This window comes from Prionailurus bengalensis, chromosome B2, assembly GCF_016509475.1.
Source record: "Prionailurus bengalensis isolate Pbe53 chromosome B2, Fcat_Pben_1.1_paternal_pri, whole genome shotgun sequence".
Lineage (NCBI taxonomy): Eukaryota > Metazoa > Chordata > Mammalia > Carnivora > Felidae > Prionailurus > Prionailurus bengalensis.
In genome coordinates this window covers 99403262-99430993 of record NC_057349.1, presented here as the reverse complement: position 1 = coordinate 99430993, position 27732 = coordinate 99403262, and the positions used below count along the sequence as shown (strand labels likewise).

The 27732-nt window shown below is 45.0% G+C and overlaps 1 protein-coding gene across 3 annotated transcripts; it reads left to right on the top strand.

Annotated features, from left to right (window-relative positions):
• Positions 1 to 411: 411 nt before the first annotated feature.
• On the top strand, positions 412 to 26940 carry DDO (D-aspartate oxidase). Of its 3 annotated transcripts, XM_043592107.1 has the most exons (6): positions 412 to 594; positions 4545 to 4628; positions 6476 to 6651; positions 10009 to 10117; positions 14307 to 14483; positions 25900 to 26940. In XM_043592107.1, the coding sequence occupies exons 1-6, from the start codon at positions 563 to 565 to the stop codon at positions 26468 to 26470; spliced, it is 1149 nt and encodes a 382-aa protein (XP_043448042.1). In that variant the 5' UTR covers positions 412 to 562; the 3' UTR covers positions 26471 to 26940. The 3 variants fall into 3 exon arrangements, with proteins under 3 accessions (XP_043448042.1, XP_043448043.1, XP_043448044.1); XM_043592108.1 differs by lacking the exon at positions 4545 to 4628; XM_043592109.1 differs by lacking the exons at positions 412 to 594; positions 4545 to 4628 and adding an exon at positions 4766 to 4889.
• Positions 26941 to 27732: the final 792 nt, after the last annotated feature.

Below are 27732 nucleotides of genomic sequence, written 5' to 3'. Positions count from 1 at the left end.
TTTGTTTCTCACAGTTCTGGAGACTGGAAGTTCGGGATCAAGATGCCTGCAAGGTAGCTTTCATTTTAAGGCCTCTTCTCTTGGCTTGTGGGCAAGCCAGGGTCTCCCCATGTGCTCACATGACCTCTTCTTTGTGCCTATGCACAGAGAGAGCGAGCGAGCGAGAGAGACAGAGAGAAAGAGAGCAAGCGAACTCTCTGGTGTCTCAAAAGGGCACTAATCCCCTCAGGAGAGCCCCCACTGTTTTTACCTCCTCGAACCTCACCAACATTTGGTCTCTAACACCCATGTATGTGTTTCTGTATTTATAAGTGTCCAGAAGCGTTCTGTCCAAAACAGAAACCCTCTGAGCTATTTCAGGCATAGAATTTAATGCAGGGAATAAGTTACCAAAGTGTGGGAAGGACTGATGGAACAAAATGGAAGAAGTTACCCAGGGACCGGGAAGCCACTGCCCTCACTGGGCTAGAAGTCCCCATGCCTACACTCTCTGCTTCCACTGCTCATCCAGAAATCACATTTCTGTTGCTGACAAGAAACAAAGGAGCCCACACTCCCACTGATGCAACTGAAACTGCCTGGCATGGTTTCAACGTGAGTTGAATTTTTAGATTAATTTAGAAAATTTACCTGGTTTCTGGTATTGACTCTTCTATCCATTATCATGGGTAATGTCTTCATTTAGCTGGGTTATTTTAATGTCTTTCAATGAAGTATAATTTTCTCCACAAATCATGCACATAGCTTGTTACACTTAGTCCCGGGGATATACATTTATTACTGGAAGTGCCGAGTTTCTAATATATTTTCTATTGCTTCTCGCTGGCATTAAGGGAGGTGGTTGGTTTTCGTATGTTGTTGTTATAGCCAACAACCTTGATAAAAAGTGGTTTTAAATGAGTGGGAGATGAAAACTTTATTGGGAGAAAAATTGAGCTGTTCATCATGACAATTAAAAATATTAGTCCTACAGGAAGCCAAACATGCTTTGTTCCTCCAGCATTTCTTAACATGCACAGTCTTCTGATTTTATCCTTGCAAAATAGTGATATAGATCTTTAGCAGTTGGACCCTTGTCATAGCACACCAGATGTGTCTCCACCTGTAAGTATTTCAAGGAGTACTTTACCATGGCACCGGAAAGCTCAGAGAACAACCCGTACACAAGTAGGCGAACTTCAGGCAGATGACCTCGTTATCAGTTCTGCTTAACTGAGGTCTATGCATCGACCTGATGATGAAACACTATATCTGCATCTATCACCCTGCACAGCTCTGATGCTGTACATTATTTCTCCCTGCTCCGTGTACCATTCCAACACTCGGTCAAGGAGAGTGTGGCAGGTGTCCTGTCCAGTCTTGGTCTTGGCCAGTGGGCATGTGGGGCCCATTCTGCCAATACTACAGCATGCTGTCACTGTCCTGAGTTGGTTGTGCCCTCCAACATACGTTGTTTCTTTCTTGGGGACCCTGCTATTCACATTGTTCTGGTGATTAGTCTTGGCCCATGATAGCTGCAGGGAAGGCCTCCCGTGAAGCAAGCCAACAAAGCATGAACTTCGGGTTCGAGTCCCACCCTTGCCCAGGCTCTTGTGAGAGGCCTTAATAATGGGCTCGTTGGTCATAAGTTTTGGTAAACTCTTGTAAATTTTGCAAAAGGAAGATATAGTCACTGCAATCAGTTAAGAACGCTGGCTCTTACCACTCTATTTCCCTTCTGTTACATTTCGCCTCTGTCACATGATATCAAAGTGACCACAGGCACTCTTTCTGTTATGATTCTGTATATATTTCTCTTAAAGGGGGCTTTGAAAACTGTATAAACTTCAGACCCCACAAAATCTGTCCCTCTTCCCAACTGTTGTGTTGTTAGGGAAGTCCATATTGAACTTGAAAATATACTCTGAATGTATACCCTGAATGTATACCCTGAATGAGGGGCTTGATCTGTTCTTTTCTCTCACACCTGTCAAATATTTACTGACAACATGCTAAACACAAAGGGTTCATTCTGTAATATGACCCATCCAAGGGAGTACTTAATAAATTCTTGCAGATGGTGAAGAGGAATCTTTTCTTATTTAAGATCGTTTAAACTGACCAGGAAAGCCAAAGCCCATTGGTAACTTTCCCCAACAGAGATGAATTATCTGAATTTGCCAGAAGTCTGTAACAGCTACTCACTCTATCTCTAAAGTCCACATTGCACCAGTATTTACTGACAACTGCTAGTTCCCTAAGTGAATTCATTTTTCTCCTTTATTCCCTGTCTCTCCCTAGGCTCACCTACTTGGGTTATCTTTAATGTCTTTCTAATGTCCATCGGGAGATTTTCATGGATGTTCCAATAAGTAAGTCTTGAAAGTCAGATTACTTTACAAAGAAGAAAGGGTTCTTGCCCTACTTCTGTATCTCAAGTCAGGGCTAGCCCATGTATCAGAGAGTTACGTCACCATGAACTCACTCCTTCCCCATTTCCCCCCCAACCCGTGGCCCATATGACTGAATCCCTGGCCCCCACAAGCCTCGCTTCCTTAACAGCCTTCAAAAAGATTCAAGTTCTGTTGGTTTGAAGCTCTCCATTTACTGGCAGACTAACATACCAGCAAGGCCAGCACATCATAAGCCATTGACACCCATGGAAGCAGAGCAGGAGGGGCTGGGTGGCCAGGGAGGCCTCCAACACGCTCGCTGCATAAGGGCGGCTCTGTGGACCTCCAGAGCCCACGGTAAAACGTCTCCGAAAAATTGTTGAGGAGGAATGTGATGCTGAGCTCACCTGCATTCTCAGGGGGATCACTTCAACTTTTTGGCCCTCAGCCACTTGCCTGTAAAATGATAACACAAGACCCCCCTACATGGTCCCCACTGCCCCTTTTCAACTCCCACCCTCAGTGACGCCTAAATCAGTTTTCCAAATGACCCCTTTTTTGAGTCACATTGCTACAAGTCTGTAAAGCAAACACTAAAAGACCTATTAGCTGTTGTTGACGCACGTAGCTTGCGTTCTTGGTTTCGTTTCTGAATGTTTCCTCTTCTTGCTTTCGTAGGAAAGAGAGTCCTGACCCAGGTGGGGAGAAGGAGCCCTCTCAGGTGTCTTCCATGGTTCCCATTACTTTTCAAACGCTGTCCTTCATCCTGGCCAGATTCCACACTCTGCTCTCACCCAAACCTCCCCATGGAGCCACACCTTGTTTCTTCCGCATTCTTGAAGCTTCCTGCCTCTGTGGCTTTGCTCACACTCTCCTCCCTCCCAATATGTCTCTCCCTCCTCCTCCTTGTCCATCCACATCCCACTGATTCTTTGGAACCTTCCTCATTTCCCATCCTCTCTCCTGGACTGGCTACGTGGGTCCACCATGCTCCCTTCTCTCTGAACCCCCACAGCACCTACACTTGGTGCTACATATTAGAGCACCATCTATTCTGCCTTCTTTCCTTTCTTGAGGGAGAAAACATCATTCCAGAAATCCTTAAATCTCTGATAGTCCCGGCAGCATGCTTTGGACAGGGCAGGTGCTCCATAAATGTTGGATGATTTTTATAGTAGGTGCTCAATAAAATATATATATACCACCTCACAGACAGTTTTGCATATTTCAACTCAGCAGATGCTCACGACAACTTGTAAGAGAAATTAGTTCACCCCCGATTTTCAAAAGGGGAAACTGAAAACTCAGAAGTTAAGTGACTTACTCAAGGTAAAACAGACAGGTCTCTTGATGCCATAGTGTGTGCTTTGGTTAAGACCTTGAGCCTTGGAATCTGACACTCAGACTGGGCTTTGCTGCTTAGGAGACCTTGGACTCTTCCTTATTCTCTTGGAGACTCAATTTACCTATCTAAAGAATGGGGATAATAATAGTACCTCACCACTTCAGAGGGTGGTTGTGTTATATGGTGTCATATATGCATGTAGCACATGGTTAATGCTGACTACATATTAGTTACAATATTATTTATTATTTTGATTCATCAGACTGCTTCCCCATCGACAACTTGTTGACCACACGGTGGACAATCAGCAAATATTTGAATATGCGGGTTAAAGAGTCATTTGGTTTTTATCCTCAATTGTCTCCTGAATAATTTTCCCAACTGCAATCAGGTCATCTTCTTAGTGATCAACATCATTATTCTGCCCTCACCCAACCCCCATTCCTGCCCCCATCTGCTGACCCAGAAGAGCCAAATGAGGAAACCAGTGTTGCTTCTGGCCAGAACTTGTTGGAAATTGGAGGAATTCAACTGTTATTTACTGTGCCTGTAAATCAGCTGGAGAAATCCCAGACCGTTGGCAAGACGGAGGGTTTGTAAACTAGGAAGAGAAGAGCTGCTGAGGGTGTACCGGCTCCCAGGGGCTCGGCAGAGCCACAGCTCCACACGGCTCCACGAAGCTTACAAAACAAAGTTAATCCCTCCTTCCTCCAGGGAAATAAGTTCCAGAGACACGGGGGTATGGGCCAATGGAGAGTGAGTTTAGAGAGAATGTCCTTAATAAATTCCCCAATGGGAAGCAGTTTTACTTTCACTCTGTCTCTCAGGGCACTAGACCAACCACTCACTGGGAAAACAAGTGTTGGTGCCAGAGCCTTCTGTGGGTTCCAAGACTGCTTTTCCAGACTCAGGTACTTGAATCCTTGTGCTTGCAGCTCAGGGGTCATTCTGTGTGTACTCTGGGAGTTTGGGACTGTCTTAATGGGATCAGGTGACAGTGATTCATAGGTCATTGGGCTAGGATGTACCGACCTTGCTGGCTCACTTTTCTCCTCCCTGGCAGCTGGTTATTCTCAGCCACAGGTTACTTTCCCCTCTCGATTTATTACAGCTATTTTGAGAAAGTTGGTAGGCAGGGGAGCCCGTGAAGTAGGAAAGCCACCAAGGGACAGGTGAGTGCCTCCTACCTCCAGGGGACGTGTGTGGGACTATGCTCTTCCAGCTTGCCCCCCTCCACTGGTCTCCTCCTTGCCTTCTCAGTTAGCCAGCCCACTGGGGAGCAAGCAAATTAATGGCCAAAGAAATGCATAGATTGCTTGAGAAATAAAAATAACACACATGAAACCTCATTGGAATGACTTTAAATTATCCTAGAGCCAGAGACCTTCAGAGCTGGAAGCCGAGCCCCGCCATGTTTGCCCTGCTCACAGCAGAAATGCCCCACCCGCTCCGGGGGAAGGGTGAATTTTATGGGCAGGTGGCCATGATCTGAACCACAGGCTATTGGTTGCCCTGTGCCAAGATGCCCCGTCTATTGCTGATTGGATGGGAAAGGACAACTGTGCCAAGAGCGCGTTTACAGGCTGGCTTAGCCCAATGAGCTGATCTGGTGCTAGAACTTTGGTAAGGATGATAATGACCAACTGGAATAATTGCATTTTTTTTCTCTCTCTCTGGAGACCTGAGACCTACAGAGAGCCTTGGAGAGTGGGAACAGAAATGGAAAGACAAGCAGGAAAGCAACAGGGGCCGGGAAAGCTGACAGCAGAGCAAGGCTCGGTGGGCTCCCACTGCTCAGCGGTGAGGAGCCGAGAGGGTGTTGGGCCCTCACCAACCCCCTAGTTCCCACGCTGGGTGCCAGTCTCAGGCTTCTGGATATCTGCCTCCTGCATTTCCATTCCAACCCTCAGAAGGAGCCACTTTTGTGAGACAACCTGAGCGGGTCCTTCTTATTTCCAACCCAAACGAGTTAATAAAGAATTCACATGGCCTGCTTTACAGATGAGGGAATTGAGGCTAGGAGCCCCTGGGTTGCCCCCTAGTTTACAGAATCAGCACCTGAGTCTGCGAAGGAATCCAGTTTCCTTATTTGGGAAGTCTGCTTTCAGAGGGTGGGTTTCAGGCACAGGAGTGGAGGGGCGAGGGGTAGGGCATGGGGTGGGGGCATGGAGTGGGGAAAACAGTGACAGAGTCAAGGAAGGGGAGAGGAGGGTTGGTTTCCAGTTAGAGTGGGGGGCAGGAGAGGGGACGTGGGGTTCAGTCATTCAAGCTTTTTGTCTTGTTGTTATAACTAAAATCCAGTTTGTAAACGGTGAGAGCTGAGTTCTGAATTTGCCCATGGGTCAGGTTTCTCAGCGGCTGTTCCTCGGGAAGCTTCTGGGAGCGGAGACGGCATCTCTTCTGTTCTTGTCTGCCTTCCTAGGCTGTGCCCAAACGAAAAGTGGTTTAGGAAGGGGCTGGAATGAGTAGCAATTTCCCCCCAAACCAAACCTATTTACCTGTCGTGTGCTCTAAAGGCAACTCCAGGCTGGTTTTGGGCTAATGTCTAACACTCCATCGAGACCTTGTTGCCCATAGCCCAACATTTAGCAGAAACAGAGCTTATGGGGAGTTCCCTTTGTCCCATGAGAAATGCTGACAGGAAAGGCGTTACTTTGAGAGGCTGCGGACCTAGGAAGAGAATCCTCAGGGCCGGACTTTGTACCGGATGCAGTGACCCTTAAACAAGGTTTATAGCTCACACTTTTTCTCCTCACAGGTCCATGGACCCAGTACGGATTGCGGTTGTGGGGGCAGGCGTGGTGGGGCTCTCTACTGCCATGTGCGTTTCCAAACTGGTCCCCCGATGCTCCATTACTATCATTTCGGACAAGTCCAGTCCTGATACCACAAGTGACGTGGCAGCCGGAATGCTTATACCTCATGTTTATCCAAGTAAGAGGGATTTTAGCTTCTCTGTCAGATATGGTTCCTCAGTCAGAATTCTGTTGACAGAGACAGTTGGATATGCATGTAACTTAATGTTCACTTTTTAGAAAAAAAACATCTTTTTAAATGTTTATTTATTTTTGAGAGAGACAGAGCACTAACGGGGGAGGGGCAGAGAGAGCCAGAGACACAGGATCCAAAGCAGGCTCCAAGCTGTCAGCACAGAGCCCGACGTGGGGCTCGAACTCACAAACCGTGAGATCAGGACCTGAGCCAGACGCTTAACCAACTGAGCCACCCAGGCGTCCCCTTAGTGTTCACTTTTAACATCGTACTGGTTCATCTGTTAAGAAATGTTCAATTATGCTGTAAGGCAAACACAACCTCCAAATCCTAGCAGCCTAAAAAAACAAAGGTTCGATTCTTGCTGGGACCGCATGTCCACTGAGCATCGGCAAGGGCTCTGCCCATCATACGTGATGGGGCAGCCACTGTCTTGGATGTCATCAGTACCTGTGCCTGAGGGGAAAGCAGCTCTGGGGAGGTCTCACCTCAGCTGGCTCTGGCCAGGATGCAACTTTCATTACTTCTGATGGCCGGTCATTGGCCAGCACAAGTCACATGCTCCCACCCCTCAGAAGGTGGCCAAGAAGTGCAATCCTATAAGGCTCCCAGAAGGCAGACAGTCAGAAGGATCTGGTGAACCGCTCTCATGACTACCACAACTGGTAACTCTAAGTCTTTCCACTGATACCAGTAATGACCACAAGGTCAGAAATTACTTGTAACAGGACTAAAATTATCCACACTTCTCAGCTGGTAGACAATCAGTCAGTATGTATTTGGGCCTAAAGATGCATTGATTTTTTTTTTAATGTTTATTTAATTTTGGGACAGGGACGGGAAAGAGAGAGAGAGCACAAGCGGGAGGGGCAGAGAGGGGGACAGAGGATCTACAGCGGGCTCTGTGAGCTGGATGCGAGGCTCGAACTCACGAAGCACGAGATCATGACCTGAGGCAAAGTGGGATGCTCAACCTACTGAGCCACCCACTTGCCCCTGCATTGAGTTTTTAAAACATGGTCACACATCCTTTCCAGCTGTATTCTTCTCGTGAAATAGAATAAAATAGAATAGAGGAGGGAAACAGCATTAAATAAATACCCAAATCACTTTGCAGCCAATGAGGTTTATACTCACTGTCTCCACTTCCTCATTCCCATGCTTTTATTCCCCTTTAATTTGAGCTTTTGGGTTTTTTTTTCATCAAAGTTACACATGCACAGGATTAAGCCCAGGAACCTAGCGTGTTTGCAGAATGCTAGTTCACACTTCCTGGGCACCTTTCTTGTGACCAGAGTTCTTATGTCCATTGTCCAGGAACCCCTTTGCTTGCATCAGTCCTGGGTGAGTGGTCAGAAGGCTGCATGATAGTCATGGAATCGTCTTCAAAGAAGGAGGCTCGTCTAAGAGTTCCTCCAGGCCATTGAGGCCCAAGCTCACCCTTCGGCTAGGTGGTTGGGGCCCCTGGATCAGAGAGTGTTACTCTCTGGTGCTTCCAGATAAGGACTTTAGTCTTCTCTTTGGGCTTGTTTCAGACCAGCCTCAGTGATAACAGTGGTATCTTCTGTGCTCATAAATATCAGTACCGTATGGGGACCATACCTATCCGATAGGGTTGCTGCGACGATTAAATATATTTATACATGTAAAGCATTTAGCACAGTGCCTGGGACATAGTAAGTGCTGTATCAGCAATTGCTATTTTTACCACTACTCCAGCTACAGCTTTCTTTTGCCAGCACTTGAACATGGATTAGATCACCAGGCTTGCTGGCTCTATCCACTGCTGAATTGGAACTGTCCATTCTTTTGGGATGACTCCTACAGCATGTGAGTCGCAGCCAATATTTTGTTTCTAAAGTCTGAAATGGCAACAAGGGGACGCGTTTCAATACAGCCCCATACACTGGCTTAGATTGTTGGGGTATAATCCAATGTGAGGTCTAATTTAGCTCATTTTGCAGCTCATTATTTCTTCCTTATTTCTAAACCAGTGGCCCAGTCTTCAATTTTGGAATACAGTGTTGAGTTCACATGGGCACGTGTTTAAAGATGACAGCACAGATCCACTATTAAAGAAATATTTATTGGCACTTTAACAAGTGAATTGTTACAAACCCCTGCTATTGAAATGCCCTCATTGACTTGGGGACTTGGTCTGGGGGAGCAGGATGTCTCCCGGGGCCTTTTCATCTCTACTGTGAACTCTAGGGACATCTCTCCAAGCAGAGCTTACCCAGTGTCCTCTCTGCCTCAGTTCCTTCACCTCCTCTCTGGCTCCCCCCATAGCAGCCCCTTGGGATTTTCATTCCCCAGTCCCTCGCTTGACCCTGGATTCTCCCTCATGACCCTTCCATAGGGTTTGGATGGCCAAATTCTTCACCCCATTTGGATTTGTCTGCTTGTCCAGATTATGCTTGTTTTCTGTGCCTACACTGGACACTATTATTTTGGGGCTTGAACCATGACCCTTCTTTCAACCCTGACCCTTATTTCCTCTCCGATAAGTCTGCACCCTTCCAGAAGCTGGATGTGGGTCCAGCCTTTTGTGCTCTGGCAGGGATACCTGGGTGACAGGAGCACTGATCCACAGGACTCTGCCAGAAAGGTGGTGCCTCGTGTGGTCCCTGCGTGTTCTAGTGACCCGGGGAATGCTACTCTATGCTGTTGCATGATTCTACGGAGTGGAAGGGGATGGACGTAATGGCAGCCTTGGATGGGACTGCAGGGAGTCCTTCCTGAGCAGCTCGGCTCCACAATGCAGACCTTGTCTCCTTGTATCAGAGGGTGAGCAATCTGGGCTTTCTCTTGATGTTCAGTCATTCTCTGTTCTGGTTGACCTGGGCCCCACAGATCTTCCCTTATCACCCACCATGTTTTCAGGACCCATGAGAGAAGTTCTGGGTTCTTTCTCCTATCATCTCAACTGTGTGGCCAGCTGGATACCTCGGCCATGAATTCACTTCTCCCCAGATTGGTTATGAACCTGTCAAGGTCTGGAATATATCTAATGCCAAAGACTACCTTCCAGATGGCTCCTATGTCAGATTTTGTCCTGATCGGCCATTTTACCCTCTGATGATTAATCTTTACCTGAACAGGAGTCAACAGCATGTGTCAGCATTCAAAACTCGGGTTGCTGATAGATTCTCCACTATAATGTGGTACCTTATCTAAATGTTCCTCTCTGCCTCTTTATTTTCTCCCGGGTTCTAGGAAGGAGATTGTCTGAAGCATAGTTATCATCACCACTTCCTTTCTGTTGTGCTTTGTTACCCTCCCCCCCTGCCCTGATTACAGACACACCCATTCCCACGCTGAAGCAGTGGTTTCAAGAGACCTTTGATCACCTGTTTGCAATCGCCAATTCTGCAGAAGCTGGAGATGCTGGTGTTCATCTGGTATCTGGGTAAGAGAGGATATCTGAAGTTATTTTAGAATTCAGAATGATCTTAACAGACTTTAAAATTCAACATAAGATTGGGGCGCCTGGGTGGCTCAGTCGGTTAAGCGGCCGACTTCGGCTCAGGTCGTGATCTCACGGTCCGTGAGTTCGAGCCCCGCGTCGGGCTCCGTGCTGACCGCTCAGAGCCTGGAGCCTGTTTCAGATTCTGTGTCTCCCTCTCTCTCTGACCCTCCCCAGTTCATGCTCTGTCTCTCTCTGTCTCAAAAATAAATAAACGTTTAAAAAAAATTCAACATAAAATATTGTTGGGTACTGCTGTGAGCAGAGTGCTGAATTCAATGCAGGAGGATTTTGGAAAACATTTTCAGCTTTACTCCAAAGAACTCAAGAAAGACAAGTTATTAGTATAGTAATTGTATATTACATGTCAGTAAAGATAGCATTCGACTTTTAAACAACATCACAGTTTCTCATCACCAATACTAGTGTGAGTTTCCTCAAAGATTTTGCAGTGATTTGCAAATACGGCTAAAAAAACATGCAGCAGGTAAACACTGAGCATGGGGATGATGTGGCTGACGGAAAGCCAACAGGTGTGATATTGAAGAAGGAGACATCCCCGAGAAGTAAATGTTGTAGGTCACTAAAGTGACCTTTGAGGTGCCATTTAGGAACTATATTTCTGAAATGGTTAAGGCACTACTATTTGATTCTTAATATGTGATTTCAGGGGACATGCATAATTAAATGAAAGAGTTAAAAAATCCTATATGACATTTCTGGCACAAACCAGCACTTAGAATATGACAATATCTTTCTTTATCTTCTTTTCAAAAAGATTTATTTTTGAGAGAGAAAGAGCATAAACGGGGGAGTGGCAGAGAGAGAGGGAGAGAGAGAACCTCAAGCAGGCTCTGTGCTGTCAGTGCAGAGCCCAAGGCAGGGCTTGATCTTACGAACCATGAAATCATGACCTGAGCCGAAATCAAGAGTTGGACGCTTAACAAACTGAGCCACCCAGGTGCCCCTCTTTCTTTATCTTCTTAAAAAAAGATTACTAACCCTTCTATCACTTTTAGTTTATGACATAACACGTATGTCATCTGTGTTACCCCATGTGCTAACACAGTAATGCCCTATACCTTTCTGAAGAGCAGAGGGTGTTTGCTTTTTACTAAGTTCTCACAACCACTGCACCCTTTGTACTGTATAAAAAAAACCTGTCCTCTCTCCTCCTTTGTGATCAGGCTGTCTGCTTACATTTCTGGTAGGAAACACACCTGCAGCAGGCAGGTTTCTATCCTCTTCCTCTTGCCCTCCCTCACCGTCATTAATGGTGTTAACATCACTAATTTCCCCCAGTCTATACCCAAAGTAGCAACTTTTACTTCTCCATCTTCTGAGGATGAATTGATACTACAACTGTCCCCAGATCCAGCTGATGAGTCACAGAGAAAAATTGTCCTTATTGATTTATGGCCACACTTCATTTTTGCTCAGAACCAATTAACTCACAAACGTTGTCTCTAAGTAATTTTTGAAGGCAGATGTGTCTAAAATTCAAATGTCCTTTCAAGACTAAGATTTTGCCACCATTAAGGATATGAAAAAGAATATACTTCAAGCTAGCCTAAAAGAGAGTTATTTATTGCACTCACATGAATGCTTTTTCTCCCATTTGCTTCCAAAAAGACAATTTGAATCAGTCAAATGAAGACAAGGGCCTGTACCTCTTTGGCCTAAGTGTATAGCCTTATTCATCTGTTCATCTCTACATTTCTTCAAAACAATTTATTCAGCATTCACCTGTATCAGGTACTCTCTTAGATATTGGTGACATAGTAACGAGCAATTTAGCACATACTGTTTGGCATATGGTAAATGCTTAATAAATGTATGCTTAGTGAATTTTTAAGAAAAGAAGACACGGACCTGTTCTCATATATATAGCTTATGGTCTGTAAGGAATGTCCTAAATGTAACTAGCTGCAAAAGACACGAGTTACCAAGGGAAGCATACAGGGTACTATGGAAGAATATGTTTGAGAATAAACTTGCTCGGAGGAATTATGAGAAGCAACCTGGAGCAAAGTGACATTTCAGCAGAGACCATCCGGATGAGTGTAGGTTAACGTGGTGACATTATAGAAGTGAAGAGGACAGAGACAGGGCCGGGGACACAGGAGGCAAACCATTCCAGGTAGAGAGAGCAGCATAGGCATAGACGTGAGTCGAGGGCGACTGTGGTGTGTTGGAGATACTGGAGGTCATCCAGATTGATGGGAAGCCATTGAGGGATTTTACACCTTGAAGTAACTGATCATGTTTACATGTCAAAAATATGCCTATAGTGGGGAGAACAGATATGTGGAGAGAGAGAGATGGTGGTGCAATAGATTAGGTGTTGGCAGTGGGGATAGAGAGGAGACGGACTTGAGAGAAGCCTGAGAGGAAAGCTGATAGGGTTTGAGACTTGGTGGTTGATGGCATGTGGGCTTGTGGGGAGAGAGAAAGTCACTGTAGGTCTGGGTCTGGTTTGGGAGCTCAGGAGAGAGAGAGGAGGGCTGGAGGTGGAGCCCCCTGTTTGGTCTATAGGTGATGGTGAAGATATGGAAGGGGAAATCTAGCCCAGGGAGAGTGTACGGAATGAGACAGTGAGAAGGCCTGCATGGAGCCCCACAGCAAACATTTATACTTTCGCCGGGGACTGCTTTGAATGAATTACTTAGAGGTATATGAATTCTGGTATGTTAATGACCACATCATTAGCAACCACATACAGCATTCAGGTGATTTTCCTTGCTCTTTTAGAGAAGCCATGATTTATAACACTCCGATTGATGAAAACAACCCAATACTTACAAATCCAAACATATGCCCAGCAGCTATCGGCAGCACTATTCGGGCTTGTTAACAACCAATATCATTCCAGCCTCACCCATTCCAGCCATGCTGGTGGCCTAACAATAATGGGGTTCCTCCTGACAACCCAGTTTTTCTTACCAACAGTGTGAGGTGATGACCCACATCTTAACAGAAAATTCACACTTAACTCATAATTCGCAACTTAACTCGTAATTCACACTCCCGCCTCCTGTACACCCACCAGTGCTCACTGTAATTTAGATGTTTTGTTCAGAATTGAGGCCAACCTTTAAACTTTTGATGGATGCTTACAATTTACGTAAAATGTTATACGAAACACAAAAACCTTTCGTCAAAAATGCATAGTCATGAGTAAATAAAGAAAATCTGAGCAACAGATTTTTAGGAAAAAAAAGAATTAAATTAAATTTTTAAAACACAACTTTTTAAATGTCTTATTCTCCCCAATCGTGAATATTTTATTTATTTTTTATATTTCTTTAATATTTATTTATTTTTGGCAGAGAGAGAGACAGCATGAGCAGGGGAGGGGCAGAGAGCGAGGGAGACACAGAATCCAAAGCAGGCTCCAGGCTCTGAGCTGTCAGTACAGAGCCCGATGCGGGGCTCAAACTCACAGACTTCGAGATCGTGACCTGAGCCAAAGTCGGACGCTCAACCGACTGAGCTACCCAGGTGCCCCACCAATCATGAATATTTTAAAGTGTTCACTTATTTATTTTTGAGAGAGAGAGGGAGTGCATGAGCGTGGGAAGGGCAGAGAGAGAATCCCAAGCAGGCTCTGTGCTGTCAGTGTAGAGCCCGACGCAGGGCTCAAACTCACAACCAGTGAGATCATGACCTGAGCTGAAAGCAAGAGTCGGACGCTGAGCCACCCAGACCCCCCTTGAATATTTTAAATTTAGCTGCTGAATTATCTGAACCCAAGGGAATGGAAGAAGAGATCTTTTTCTTTCTTTCTTTCTTTTTTTTTTTTTAACGTTTATTTATTTTTGAGACAGAGAGAGACAGAGCATGAATGGGGGAGGGTCAGAGAGAGAGGGAGACACAGTATCCGAAACAGGCTCCAGGCTCTGAGCAGTCAGCCCAGAGCCTGACGCAGGGCTTGAACTCACGGACCGTGAGATCATGACCTGAGCCGAAGTCGGACGCTTAACCGACTGAGCCACCCAGGCGCCCAGATCTTTTTCTTTTTATGGGTATGGGAAGTGTGTTTTAAAAATGCTCTAGAGAATGTCTTGCAGGGTTCACCGGAAATGTGTTATTTCACAAACTTTCAGGAAATTTATCCACTTCTGTATTTGAGTTGGCAGATATTTCAGAGCATTCCTGCTGAAGAAGTGCCATTCTGGGCTGATGTGGTTCTGGGGTTTCGAAAGATGACCAAGGCTGAACTGAAGAAATTCCCCCAGCATGTGTTTGGTCACGCCTTCACGACTCTGAAATGTGAAAGCCCTGCCTACCTCCCATGGTTGGAGAAGAGGTCAGTTGAAATGGCTCTTTGCTGCTTCCTTTATCCTTCATAGCATAGCCATAAATAATTGCATAGCTACTCACAAAATATAGATGGAAAATTCCCTGTGGTTCCTCAGAGCCCTTTTGCATTGTGTCTTGTTGCTCACAACGGCTAGGGTTTTGTCAAACAATCTGAAGACAGTGCTGTGTCCAAAGGAGTAAGCCATACCACGCTGGTAGTAACACACCCATCTTCTTCTTCTAGTGCGTGATGCGTGATTCTTCGTCATGCATGATTTGGTTCCCTGCCCACCAGTAAAACCCACTTTATTGAAACAGTGTCTTAGTTTCCTCATTTGTAAGCTGGAGAAGTTTGGGGAGTATGCTTCCAGCTATAAAATTATATGATTTGCTCCCGTTCTTTGGATGGAGAATCTTAAGCTTATTATAAATTGTTTTTTGAATTTTTTTTCTCATTGGTGATTAAGAAAATGGCTTCGTTGTTTTCTTTGTTATAAATAAGATCTCTAAACCTGAGAGGTCTTAGCTTATCTAAATCAGGTAATTGCTTCCTCACCAAGTCCAGTCCAAAATACCTTGAACTTGTATTTTGGCTTGGTTTTCAGGACTTTCTGATTCCAGTTAGTTAGGAAATGCATCAAGAGCATCTTTATTTGAGATACATCAATAAATCTCTCTTTAGTCTGGAAATTGTAAGCATATTGAGGGTTGTAAAACATTGGCCCTTTCAATCCCCAAATGCGTGTATTTGGTAGATAAATAGGGGCAATGTGAACTATTGTGTAAACATTGGAAGAGTGACTTGAGGCAAGCAGTGGCCATGATGATTGGTCCCAGAGGTGGGCTGTAAGGTAATTGATTCAGACAATTCATTAATCCCACAATTCTGTGTTGAACACCTACGTCTGAACTTGGCACTGTGTTAGAAGCTGGTCAAAAAAGAAGGATAAAAATATGATCACTTTTCTTAAGGAATTCACAGTCTAATGGCGGTCATGGGGTGTATGTATGTGTATGTGTGTGTATGCATGTGTTTGTTTATATACGTTAATTAACAATCACAGTAACACACATGGTATGGGGTTGTACCGATTTTGAGGGTGGATTAGGAGCACAGAGGAGGGAGGCTGCATCTATTAGGCACATGTCAGGAGCACCATGATACATTTTTGTAGCCTTATGAGTGCTCTTTTCATTTTTATCTATTAGCAATTTATATGGGACATTCTCCTTTTGTAAGTTTCAGTTTTCATAAAACCCACACTCTTATGCTTTGTTCACTGGGCCCTAAAGCACAGTTGCATGCCAACCTCGAACCTAGACATCAGCCGATACTTGGGCATTTTGAGCTATCACGTGATGAAGTTGCCCATCAGTCAACATTCAAGTTTCAGCAGCGACACGGTCTTTCCCTCAGTGGCAATACCGTGTAGTTTTCACTTTTGTCCTTATCGTATAAAAACGACTGGAAATAGGAAATTGGAAGTGTTAATGCTAGTGATTTAAGATGAAGGTATCATATACTGTATCTTAATTAAATTCAGATAAGGGGAATTATTAGGCTGCCATAAGGGGCAGTGCTTTACTCTCATTATGGTACATAATTCTGTTTGATTACAATAAAAAGTGGAAGAACATGTACAAAATGTTGGGTATAAAAAGGTGTCATTACAGAGTTTTATAATTTGAGGCTAAAGTTTCATTTTTACTCCCAAGTCTATTGTTTGGCTCCCTCATCTTGGACTTTTTTCTCCATGTTCAGGAAGGTCTATAGAAAACCTGGATGAATCCCTGTGGTCTTTGGAAGATCAGACAGAATCAGGGAAGGGAGGATCCTGCAGAGTGTTCCCCATCACAGAGACTATCAAGAGCTTCCCCTTGGCTTCCCTGTGTGGAAATGGCTGGGGATCAGGCATGATGATGGACATAGAGACAAGGAAAGTGGATGAATGAGCTCTTATAATGCTTTATGCAGATGCCTAACATTTTCTTTATTATTTTCTCTCTCTCTGTCTCATATATATGTATATACATATATGTGTGTGTGTGTATGTATTTTTTTCTTCCCCCCCCCCAGAACGATTTAAGAGTAAATTGCAGACATGATGCCCCATGATTTCTAAATATTACCATGTGTATTTTCTAGGAACAAGGATGCTCTTTTATATAAATAGGTATGATAAAAATCTAGATATTTATACTGATACTGTAGTCTATGGATCTTATTCATATGTTGCCCAAAAAGGACCCAATTAGGTCCTTTATATAGATATATCTGGTCCATGATCCAATTCGTAGTCACACATTACATTGGTTGTCATGTCTCCAGTCTGTAGTCTGTCTTTGTCTCTTACGACCTTTACAGCTTTGAAGAGCACAGACCAATTGCTCTGGAGAATGTCTCTCAGTTGGGGTTTGTCTGACGTTTCCTCATGATCAAATTGAGGTTACACATTTCGGTGGAACCCCGTAGAAGGAACGTTGAATCCTTAGTGCATCGTAGTAGGAGACACGTGGTGTTGGTTTGTCCCTTTCCAGTGATGTTAACTTTGATCACCCAGCCTGCCAGTTATCTCCAATGTGAAGTTACAACTTTTTTCCTTTGTAATTACTAAATGCTTTGTCAAGATACACCTTGAGGCTGTGTAAATATTCTGCTCCTACTAGTTTTAGCATACATTCATGATTCTTGCCTCAATCATTACTATAATGTTTGCCAAGTGATAATTTCTTTAAAAATTTTTCTTAACATAATTTTTTTTTTGAGAGAGAGAGAAGCAGGGGAGGAGCAGAGGGATGGGTTCGCAGCTCATGGGCTGGAAGTGAAGGAGGAGGACTCTGGCCGGGTGCTCCCCATGGCCCCACATACTCATTTCTCATGCACAGCCAGAGAAGGGCCAGAGTGGGGTCCTCTAAGTGGCCCAGTGGAAGGAACGTACAGCTCAGGTTAGCCAGGATCATTTTTAAGTCCTAGAAATAGTCTTGAGCTTACAGTAATCATATGCATATGTTTGCATGTATGTGTGTGTGTGCATGTAGTTTCTCCTGTTTTTTCAAAGAAGCATTGGCTAGACAGAAAGTCTAGACAGAAAACTGAAACAGAAATTCTTCCTGGAAGAGAGCATACATTGCTTTCATGAGTAGTAGATAAGGTTCTTGGAAGATGGGGAGTTATGATGGGGCAGAGAGGGAGCCTGAGGGCCCAGGGCACCTGAGTAGGTGGTATTGCTGTGGGAGGGGGCAGAGGCAGGGAAGCCAGCATCATCCCCAGTGTACGTGTTCCTTCTCTGAGGGGTCTTCGTAAGTCTTGCAATTTGCCTAGGGCTGCCCTGAGCAGTGGGAAGCTTCCCCCTGGGGCGGGGAGAGGGGCATCCCCAGGAAGACTGTGAGGGCCAATCCCCAGCATGGCCACCATCCCAGCCGCCCTCCCACTCTGGCTGAGAATAAATGTGTTAGCTCTGCAGGCCACCCTCAACCACTTTCACAGGAAAACAAATATTATCTGAACGATTTGTTCTGCCTGCTTCTAAAGTTATCACCTGGAAAACAGGCCCCCGTTTCCATAATAACATTATTTTCAGGCCTAATCTCTAACTGTGGGATGAAGACCTGGGAAAAATCCTGCTACCTTCTCGTTAGTCGGAAGCCTGGTGTCAGCATTTTACTCTACTTAAAATAACCCCGAGTCAGTGGTACTTTGTGCCAGTGGGAGCCACCTCCTGACAGCAATGCCATTGGCCTGATGACCAGTCAGCTGGGGTTCGTGTCTTGGAGCACGTTGCTTCCTGTCTGTTTTTAGGTGACCGTCAGGGAGAAGAGGTCCGAGGGGCTGCTCTTGTCCTGGGGAGGTCTATTTCAGTCCATTTCTTGGATATACACATCCACCATCACAGTGGGCTGGGACGTGAGTGCCTCAGACAGACTGTATACACGCCTTTGTCCCACCAACCCTCCCGTCCCAGCTTCTGTGCCCCTGAACCTTCCTCTTCCTCCTGGCCCCCAAAGCAGGGCCTGCGCAGATAGCACACAGGGTCTCCTCTCTGTGGAAATTAGCTGTCTTGTCTTCTCTTCTCTCAGGGTCTGGCATCTGGCCAGAGGGCCAACATGGGGGAAGAAGAGAGCCACATGTCCCTTGTTGTCCTGAGTGAGGCTTTGTGGGGCAGGGACTCCTCTATGCCTAAAGCAAGGCTTTCAGGCAAGGATTTCAAGCCAGGTGGGAGGCAGGGTGGCATTGTGGTGAGGGGGTGGGACCCCCAGGGTTCATTCTGTGGGCTGTCACCTGCTCTTCTCCATCAGGGTGAAGCCAGCTGGGGAGCCACACAATCCCTGCTTGTTCCTCACCCCCGGGGTCTGTTGTATTGCCTCCTACGCCCCTTCTACACAATGTGAGTGTTCAGCCTACAGTGTTCTGACTCAAAAACAGGCATTTCACTCAGTAAGCCACACAAAAATGTTTCCAACCTAAGCTCTATCCTTCTGAAATCATAAATTTCCAGGAAAGGGAAAAAAATGTTTTTAACCACAAATCAAATCTTCAGCTTTTTTTCAAAGAACAGAAGGGAGCATCTCACTCTCAAAAAAAGAAACAATGCCCAATAATATCCAGAACAAACAAAAGAATAAAAACCCCTCAGAGGTTTAATCAGCCATGCAGATCATGTTTTATATCCTCAGCCAGTGGAGTCATATTCTGCTGCTTTTTACTTGCCCCTTCCAGGAAATGAATCATAGAGGCAATAATTCAACTGAGACTGCTCTTTGCCAGACATTCTACCTAAATAAATCATTCCAGAAAGACCAGGCTCATCCTGTCTTTGACAACATCCAGAGAGCTGGGTGCCTCATTTCAGTGCCAGGGGCCCTGTAACTCGGGTGCATTTCTTTCTCAGGAGGCCATGCTTTATCCTTTGGTCTTGATAAGGCCCACACTGACCACAGTACTCATCACACTGAGCTTCTCTCTCTGTACTTCCTTCCCACTGGTCTAATAAGGCCTCGCTGTTACTTTCCTTGTCTCCCATCTCCCTAGCTTCGTTCTCCCACTTGGCCTGATTCACAGCAGTGCCTCTGAAAGAAACTCATGTGGCTCTCCCTGCAGTTGGACAGAAATATGGATTGTACATCAGGAACATGACAGATAACCCTGTCTTATAAATGCCCAACTTGCAAAGGTGCCTTGCTGTGCACAGCAGCCCCCTCGTCCCCAGGACTAACACACACCTTGCTGCTGGAGCATGGCCATCCTTCGCCAGGCCTCTAGTTGTTTCTGCCCCCCCCCCCCCTGGCATCTGCCAGCTCTAACCAGAGGAGCCGGGGGCAAATGATGGTCCTGGACACAGGTCGAATGTGAGCACCCCATTTTCTGCCCAGGTATGCAAGGATAAAGTGGGAGGGTACCAGTCAGGAAGGTGCAAAATGCTGGTATTTATTTTTTCCGATGATGGCAATAAGGTTAGCCAGAAATAGATGGAGGCTGTGCGCTAGCCTTAGGAGCCTCCACTGGGCCTTCAGTACCTGCCCCAAGGTGGCTACACAGGTGAACTTGTTCCCCAAAACCTCACCTGCTGGTCTGACTGAGGGTACACAGCTGCTCCCCTCCAGGACCACCCTGCCCACAGAAACACTGAGCCTTCCCCATCCACACCCCCTTCCCCAAAGGGACCAGAGGCTGCTCTACCCCTGAACGGAACTTGGAGCCATTAATATAAGTTTGTGGAGTGGTCAAAGTGAGGATAGCTATTCCGAGAAGTGGGGAATAGAATGCACTTGGTTTTATTGGAATAGGCATTGCAAGGAAATGAGTGAGGAATGTGGTCATCAGGCGAGATCATGTTGTTAGGTCAAAATCAGACTATATATAAAAATACAAGAAATGCCATGTATTCTTCACTCAGATTCCCCAAATCTTATACTTAACATATTTGCTTTATCCTTTTTCCTCTAAATATATACTTTTTCCCTGAACCATTTGAGAGTAAGCTGCAGATGTGATGCCCCTTTACCCCAAATACTGAATATGTATTTCTTAAACTCTTGGTCAGTCTCTTATATCACTAAAGTCAACTCATCAGAATGAGGGCATTATCTTAACACAGGTATATTTCTTTTCTTTTCTTTTCTTTTCTTTTCTTTTCTTTTCTTTTCTTTTCTTTTCTTTCTTCTCTTCTCTTTTCTTCTCATTTCTTCTCTTTTCTTTTCTCTTTATTTGTTTCAGGAATAGAATTTAGTGATTCATCACTTATATATAACACCTATCACTCATCACAAGTACCCTTCTTAATACCCATTACCCATTTAGCCCATCCCCCTACTGAGCAACTCTCAGTTTGTTCTCTATAGTTAAGAGTCTCTTATGGTTTGCCTCCCTCTCTGTATTTATCTTATTTTATTTTTCCTTCAACATGGGTACATTTCTGAAATCTACAGACCTTATTTGGATTTTGCCAATTGTCCCAATAATATACATTGCAGCAAAAGAAAATCCAGGATCATATGTTGCAAATATTATGGATATAAATATTCATGAGAAGCAAGTGACTAGGTTCAGCCCACATTCAAAGAGAGGGGCATTAGGCTTCAGCCTTGAAGGGTTCAAAGAATTTGTGGATATATTTTGAAAACATCACCGTTGACCTTCTGAGTACAAATTGTTTACATTCCTATCACATGCAAAATATGCATATATATGTAAGCATATATATGTACATTTAAAATCTAACTCTTGTAAGCTATTTTAGGTATAGCTACATCAAGTATCACTATGAAGAAGAGTAGACTTTTTCTATGAATCTGTGTGCATAGTTCTATTTGCCAAATGAGATTTTCTTTTCTTTTTTAAAAAATATAATTTATCGTCAAGTTAGCTAACATACAGTGTATACGGTGTGCTCTTGGTTTTGGGAGTAGATTCCCATGATTCATCGCTTACATACAACACCTGGTGCTCATCCCAACAAGTGCCCTCCTCAATGCCCATCACTCATTTTTCCCTCCCCTCACCGCCCACCCCATCAACCCTCAATTTGTTGTCTGCATTTAAGAGTCTCATGGGCTTGCCAAGAGGGCTTGCCTCCCTCTCTGTTTGAAACTTTTTCCCCTCTCTTTCCCCCAATGTCTTCTGTTAAGTTTCTCAAGTTCTACATATGAGTGAAAACATGATACCTGTCTTTCTCTGACTGACTTATTTCACTTAGCATAATACTCTCCAGTTCCATCCATGTTGCTGCAAATGGCAGGATTTTATTCTTTCTTATTGCCAAATAGTATTCCATTGTGTATATACACCACATCTTCTTTATTCATTCATCAGTTGATGGACATTTGGGCTCTTTCCATGATTTGGCTATTGTTGAAAGTGCTGCTATAAACATTGGGGCCAAATGAGATTTTAAATTAGGTTTCCTTTTTATTTTATTTTTGAATAGATTGAACATAGTTAATTTTCTGATCATTGTCATTAAGGTGTCATGATTCAGTCTTGAAGCAAGGATTACTTTTATTATTATTGTTGTTATTATTATTATTTATTTTTATATTTGAGAGAGAACGTGTGAGCATGGGAGAGGGGCAGAGGGAGAGAGAGAGAGAGAGAGAGAGAGAGAGAGAGAGAGAGAATTCTAAGCAGGTTCTATGCTCAGTGAGGAGCCTGACATGGGGCTCCATCCCATGCCCCTGGGATCATGACCTGAGCTGAAGTCAAGAGTCAGATGTTCAATTGACTGAACCACCCAGGTGCCCCAAGGATTAATTTTTTTAATTGACTGCATCTATTAATTCATACATAATACATAACCAAATGCTTCTCAAAGCCAGCCCCCCACCATGTTCTTGGCCACCATCCTCTCCCAGCCTCCCTGCATCTCTCCACATCTTTAGCAATGTCTTCCTAGCTCTTCACTCTTTCTCTCCACTCCAAGGCATCCTCACATCAGTGATGCAAAAACTCAATGCTCTTTTCTTCATTCCAATGAACTTTGAACTATAGCAGCCATGGGGAGAATTGTCTTCTTTCCAGCTCTGACCCTGGGGTTCCACTGCATGGCAGTCCTGCTCAGGCTCAACCCTCACCAGTTCTCCTCAAAATCAGCGCCCCCAGGCTCTGGTCCTCAGGCTCGGGCTCTTGCGCGTTGGTGAGGATGTTCCAGCCAGTCTGAGGAACCAGCTGGGGAACAGACACTGAGTCATCTCCTCTTCCCTCCTCCCTCCTTGGTGGGGACCGATTTTCCAAAAGCAGTCTGGTTTGCAGAGAAGTATCCTGGCTTTCATGCAAAAATTGTGGACCCTCTCACCCCAAAGTCATCTTGGACCCTTAGAAGAGGGTTTTTACTTTGTATTTGTGTAATCCACAGACCTATTTGGATAACATTCCCAGAATAAAGGTACAAGCTATTAAAATGTTACCAAAGGAGTGTTAAAATGTCTACCTTTGGCAAGCGCTTAGAAATTTTAAATGACAAAAAGAGTGTTTTCCCCCAGTTTCTGCTCATTAGGTTTTCCCCCCAAATTTAGGGTGTGTCAGCGGGTGAATTCCAGGTATGCATGGGTTCCAGGGCAGTATCTTGGCTCTGCTGCACCCCTCGTTCTGTCCCTGTTGGGCTGCACCCTACATCCTGCCCTGGCCTCCCACTCCCTGCAGCCCTGCTGCCCAATCCTGCTGTCAAACCAGCCCCATCCCTTGTTCTAGAGCCCATGTGTACCCCATTTCCCCCAGTGGGTCTCCACACTGAACCCCCACTTCCCTATTTCGTGCTGCCCAGGATTTCTCTCTTATATGGCTTAGGCTGTGGCAGGCAATGGGAGGTGGGGTGCAGGAATGCCTCTAGTCCCAAGAGAAGGGAGAGGGTGAGAGGACTCCCCTTTGCTCCTGGGATGTGGAGTGTGTGTGTGTGTGTGTGTGTGTATGTGAAGAAGCACTTAGTGGAACCCCCATCCCTCTCAGGGCCACACCTACTCAAATTCCCTCTTGCTGACACACCCAGAGAGTTAAGGAAGGGCTCCAAAGACAACCATCCCCCAGGTTTGTTGGACAAGCTGACTTTTAGGCTTGGTGAAAATGGGCACTCTTGGGTTTTAGCGTGATGACCAGAAGACATTGGTCTGGGGCTATTTAGTGAGCACAACTTCTTGAGTCCCCATCCCCCATTTCCTCATGGGAGGTTGGGACAAGGCATTCTCCCAATCTAGCATGAGGTCTTGTTCAGTTTCAGGAAGCCCTACGGGGAACGTCATCAAGGTGATATCCCCGACCACGTCATTCAAAACCTCCAGAATAACTACCTCATATGGTTGTAGAAGTGCTTGGTTTAACGTCCAGCTTCCACGTAAGGTTTCCTCCTACACCCCAGTGCCCCCTGATACATTGCCCATGGGGTACACAATGATGACTGGGCATCGCCACATGGTTGTATTGCAGCAGTACAAGGATGCCAGGTTCTGGCACATTCCATAAGTTCCCTCCTGGGGTGCAGACCTGTGAGGTACGCAGCACAGCAAGCCTTCCAGGGCCTTCCCACAGCCCGGCTGCTATGATCATTTCAGAAGTAGAAAGTGGACTTTCATCAGTAGCGACCAGCCCCTTGAAAAGGAAAAGAAAGATATCTGCATGTGTTTAATTCTTTTTTTTAAGTTTTATTTATTGAGAGAGAGAGAGAGAGAGAGAGAGAGAGAGAGAGAATGAGCAGGGGAGGGGCAGAGAGAGGGAAAGAGAGAGATTCCCAAGCAGGCTCCACACTGCCAGCATGGAGCCCAATGTAGGGCTTGAATTCACAAATCATGAGATCATGATCTGAGCCAAAATCAAGAGTTGGATGCTCAACCGACCGAGCCACCCAGGCACCCCTGAATGTGTTGAATTCTTACAGAATTTTTATAAAAACCCTGTGGTCTCAGCATTCTTATCCCTAGGTGATAGTTGAAGAAACAAGTTCAGTTCAGTCATGCCCCAAGGCTGGTAAAATTCCTTTATTTCTGTGAATTAGGAGAATAATTCTGAGTTCTAACTAGAAGAGTTGGAGCACAGAACATCATGTTCAACTTTCAACACGGGGAATCTCCAATCTGTTAAAAGCAAAGCCAAGATAGTGTTCAAATAATAACCAATGTAAAACATTTTTTCGAGGTCCAAATGTCATTCTTACAAGCTGTTAAACCATTGGATGCCAGTGATAGATGGGTGTGGAAAATAGGCATACCCCTATGTGAGCTACTGGCTCTTGCATTTTATAGGAGCATAGCAACTACAGCCTTCCCCCCCATTAGAAAAGATTACTGAGGAACCGCAGTGCATTATGGGCTGCAGCAGGCTTTTTCCAAATGCTATCTCATTTCATTTTCACAAGGACCCTATGAAGTCAGTATTGTTGTCTCCAAATTATGGATGGAAGATTAAAAGTCCACAGAAGTTAAAGAACTTGACCAAGGTCTTATGATTGGTAAAGGATAGAACCCTCCTAAACTCTTTTTAAGGGACTTTTCTTGGGGTGGCTCAGCTGCTTGAACACCAACTTCAGCTCAGGTCATGATCTCATAGTTCGTGGGTTCAAGCCCCGCATCGGGCTCTGTGCTGACAGCTCTTAGTCTGGAGCCTGCTTCAGATTGTCTCCCTTTCTCTCTGCCCCTCCCCTGCTTGTGCTCCCTGTCTCTCTCTCTCTCTCTCTCTCTCTCTCCCTCAAAAATAAACATTAAAAAAAAGACTTTTCTTCATATTCACTATTTTAAAGAATGTAAACACATGGCAATATGTTAGTGTCACCACAAAATTCATAGGTGAATATATTAAAACTAATGCCATTGAACTATACAACTAAAAATGGTCAACGGAGCGAGTTTTATGTTATGTGTATTTTACCACAATTAAAAAAAAAAAAGATTTACAGGGCCTAGATAAGCCATTTATTTTTATTATCAATATACTTGGTCCAAAATAACATTATTAACCATAACTGTCAATCCATGAGCTGCAAATATTTTGCGTTCCTCTCATGCTATCATTCCTGTGGTAGACATAAAAAAGCGACTGCTGTCCCAAACAGCTAGTTAGGGAGACCAGAGTTACAAAGGAACATGCAAGAGTTAACAACATGACACAAAATGTCTAAGGCTACAGATTTAGGCACTAAATATGACACAAAAAATCAGGGATTTAAACAACTGATTAAATTAGCATTTATTTAGCACCTAGTATGACATAGGAACTTTATAAAACATAAAAAGGACAAGACATTTCTTTTGTTTTGAATTTCTGAAACAGGTTTTTACTTAGGTTGGAGTTTAGGAATCCCCAGTTTGGGATGCGAGGTAGTTGATGGCTGGAATTTGGCCTGTTTGGGCCCTGGATGTGCCCATGATCTTGTGCATCATTTCCTGTGAGGGGCAGCACAGGAAGCTGCTAAGGCTTCCCTGATGGTCTCTCTCTTTCTTCCAAGGTTAAAAGGCAGTGGGGTCCTGATACTCACCCGACGAATAGGAGACCTGTGGGAGCTTCATCCATCCTTCGACGTCGTGGTCAACTGCTCAGGCCTTGGAAGCAGACAGCTTGCACAAGACTCGGAGATGTTCCCCGTGCGGGGCCAAGTGCTCAACGTTCGGGCTCCCTGGGTGAAGCATTTTATCCGAGATGGGAGTGGGCTGACATATATTTATCCCGGCACATCCAATGTAATCCTGGGTGGAACTAGGCAACAAGGAGACTGGAATCTGTCCCCAGATGCAGAAATTAGCAGAGGTATTTTTTCCCGGTGTTGTGCTCTTGAGCCCTCCCTCCAGGGAGCCTGCGACATAAGGGAGAAGGTAGGCTTAAGGCCCTTCAGGCGTGCAGGTGTGCGGCTGCAGATAGAGTTCCTCGCCCAGGACGGCCGGAGGCTGCCCGTGGTCCACCACTACGGCCACGGGAGCGGGGGCATCTCCGTGCACTGGGGCACTGCTCTGGAGGCAGCCAGGCTGGTGAGTGAGTGTGTCCAAGCCCCCAGGACCCCCACTCCCAAGTCAAACCTGTAGGTGACATGACATGACGGCAAATGGCCCCAGACACTATGGATCGAAACACAATTTAAGCACCAGAATGGATTCCAATAACTTTTCCACTGCATGACAAGTTAATGAGGTCTATCTTTGTTTTCAAAATTAGAAATGATGCAATATGAATCAGTAGCCTGAGACTGGTACTCCTCTGTAGAACTAGACTCAAGTCTAGTGCTAATGACATAGAGCATAAAGTTCTATTTTTGTTAAAAACACTTGTTACAGAATAAGATTTCTCTCAGACCTGGCATTCAAAGATCTGTGCTAATTTTCATGGATGCTGGAAGCTGTAGGGATGTTGAAGTTTTGGGGGCTAATAAATCCCCAGGAAGAGACAATGTACGGAAAACACCTAACTCACTGTTGCAAAGCCGCCCATGATGTTTGTAGGTTGCACTCAAGTGAGCATTATAATCCCTCTAAATAAAACACATAGTGATCGTGTGCCACAGGCTTATTCCATTTAATGGCAGACAAAGCATGATTCCTGCCAGTACCCGAGGCAGCCTCTTCCACCCCTCAGCTGGTCATGATGCTTAGAAGACAGGGATCAAGTTACCTATGGACATGGCATCAACCCAACGGCTGCCTGGGGTCAGTCACCTAAGGGTCGTACTCTCCATTACCACAAATGATGGAGCGCTAGCTTGTTGTGTGGTTGACTTTGCCTAAGCGTTTTTGAAGATTGAATAGCAGGTGCAGCCAGAGAGCTAATTAGCTGATTAGGATGGAACAATCGTTCTGAATGAAATATATCCAAAGAGTTTTCTGCAGGTTGTTAAAAAAAAAAAAAAAAAAAAAAACTACTGGGGAGGAGGGGACATGTGTCATGATCAGATGAATTTGGGAATTGCTGATACACAATCTAGCCTGATTTCTTGACCCCGGCCTGCTCAGAGGCTTTAATCTGTTCACGTGTATTGTGGATGGTCAGGAGGGTTTTGGCTTTAGTGAATGGTAAAGGAGGAGCTCCTCACTGAGGTAAGGAAGCTTTGGAGAATTGTACGGAACTTTAATTTTAATTTTGGCAGGAGATGGCTTGTGCTTAGTGATAATAATTCTCGTTGGGACATCCCAGGGGTGGGGGTGGGGGAGATATGGGGTTGGCAATGAGAAGGTGGGGAAGAGAAAGTCCTCAGCAGAGCTCCATTTGGTTATTTTGTTCATTGAGCTTTTGCATATGATTTTCTCTAGGAGAACATTCTGCTGGTAAAAAGAAAGAGGGAGAGACAGAGAGA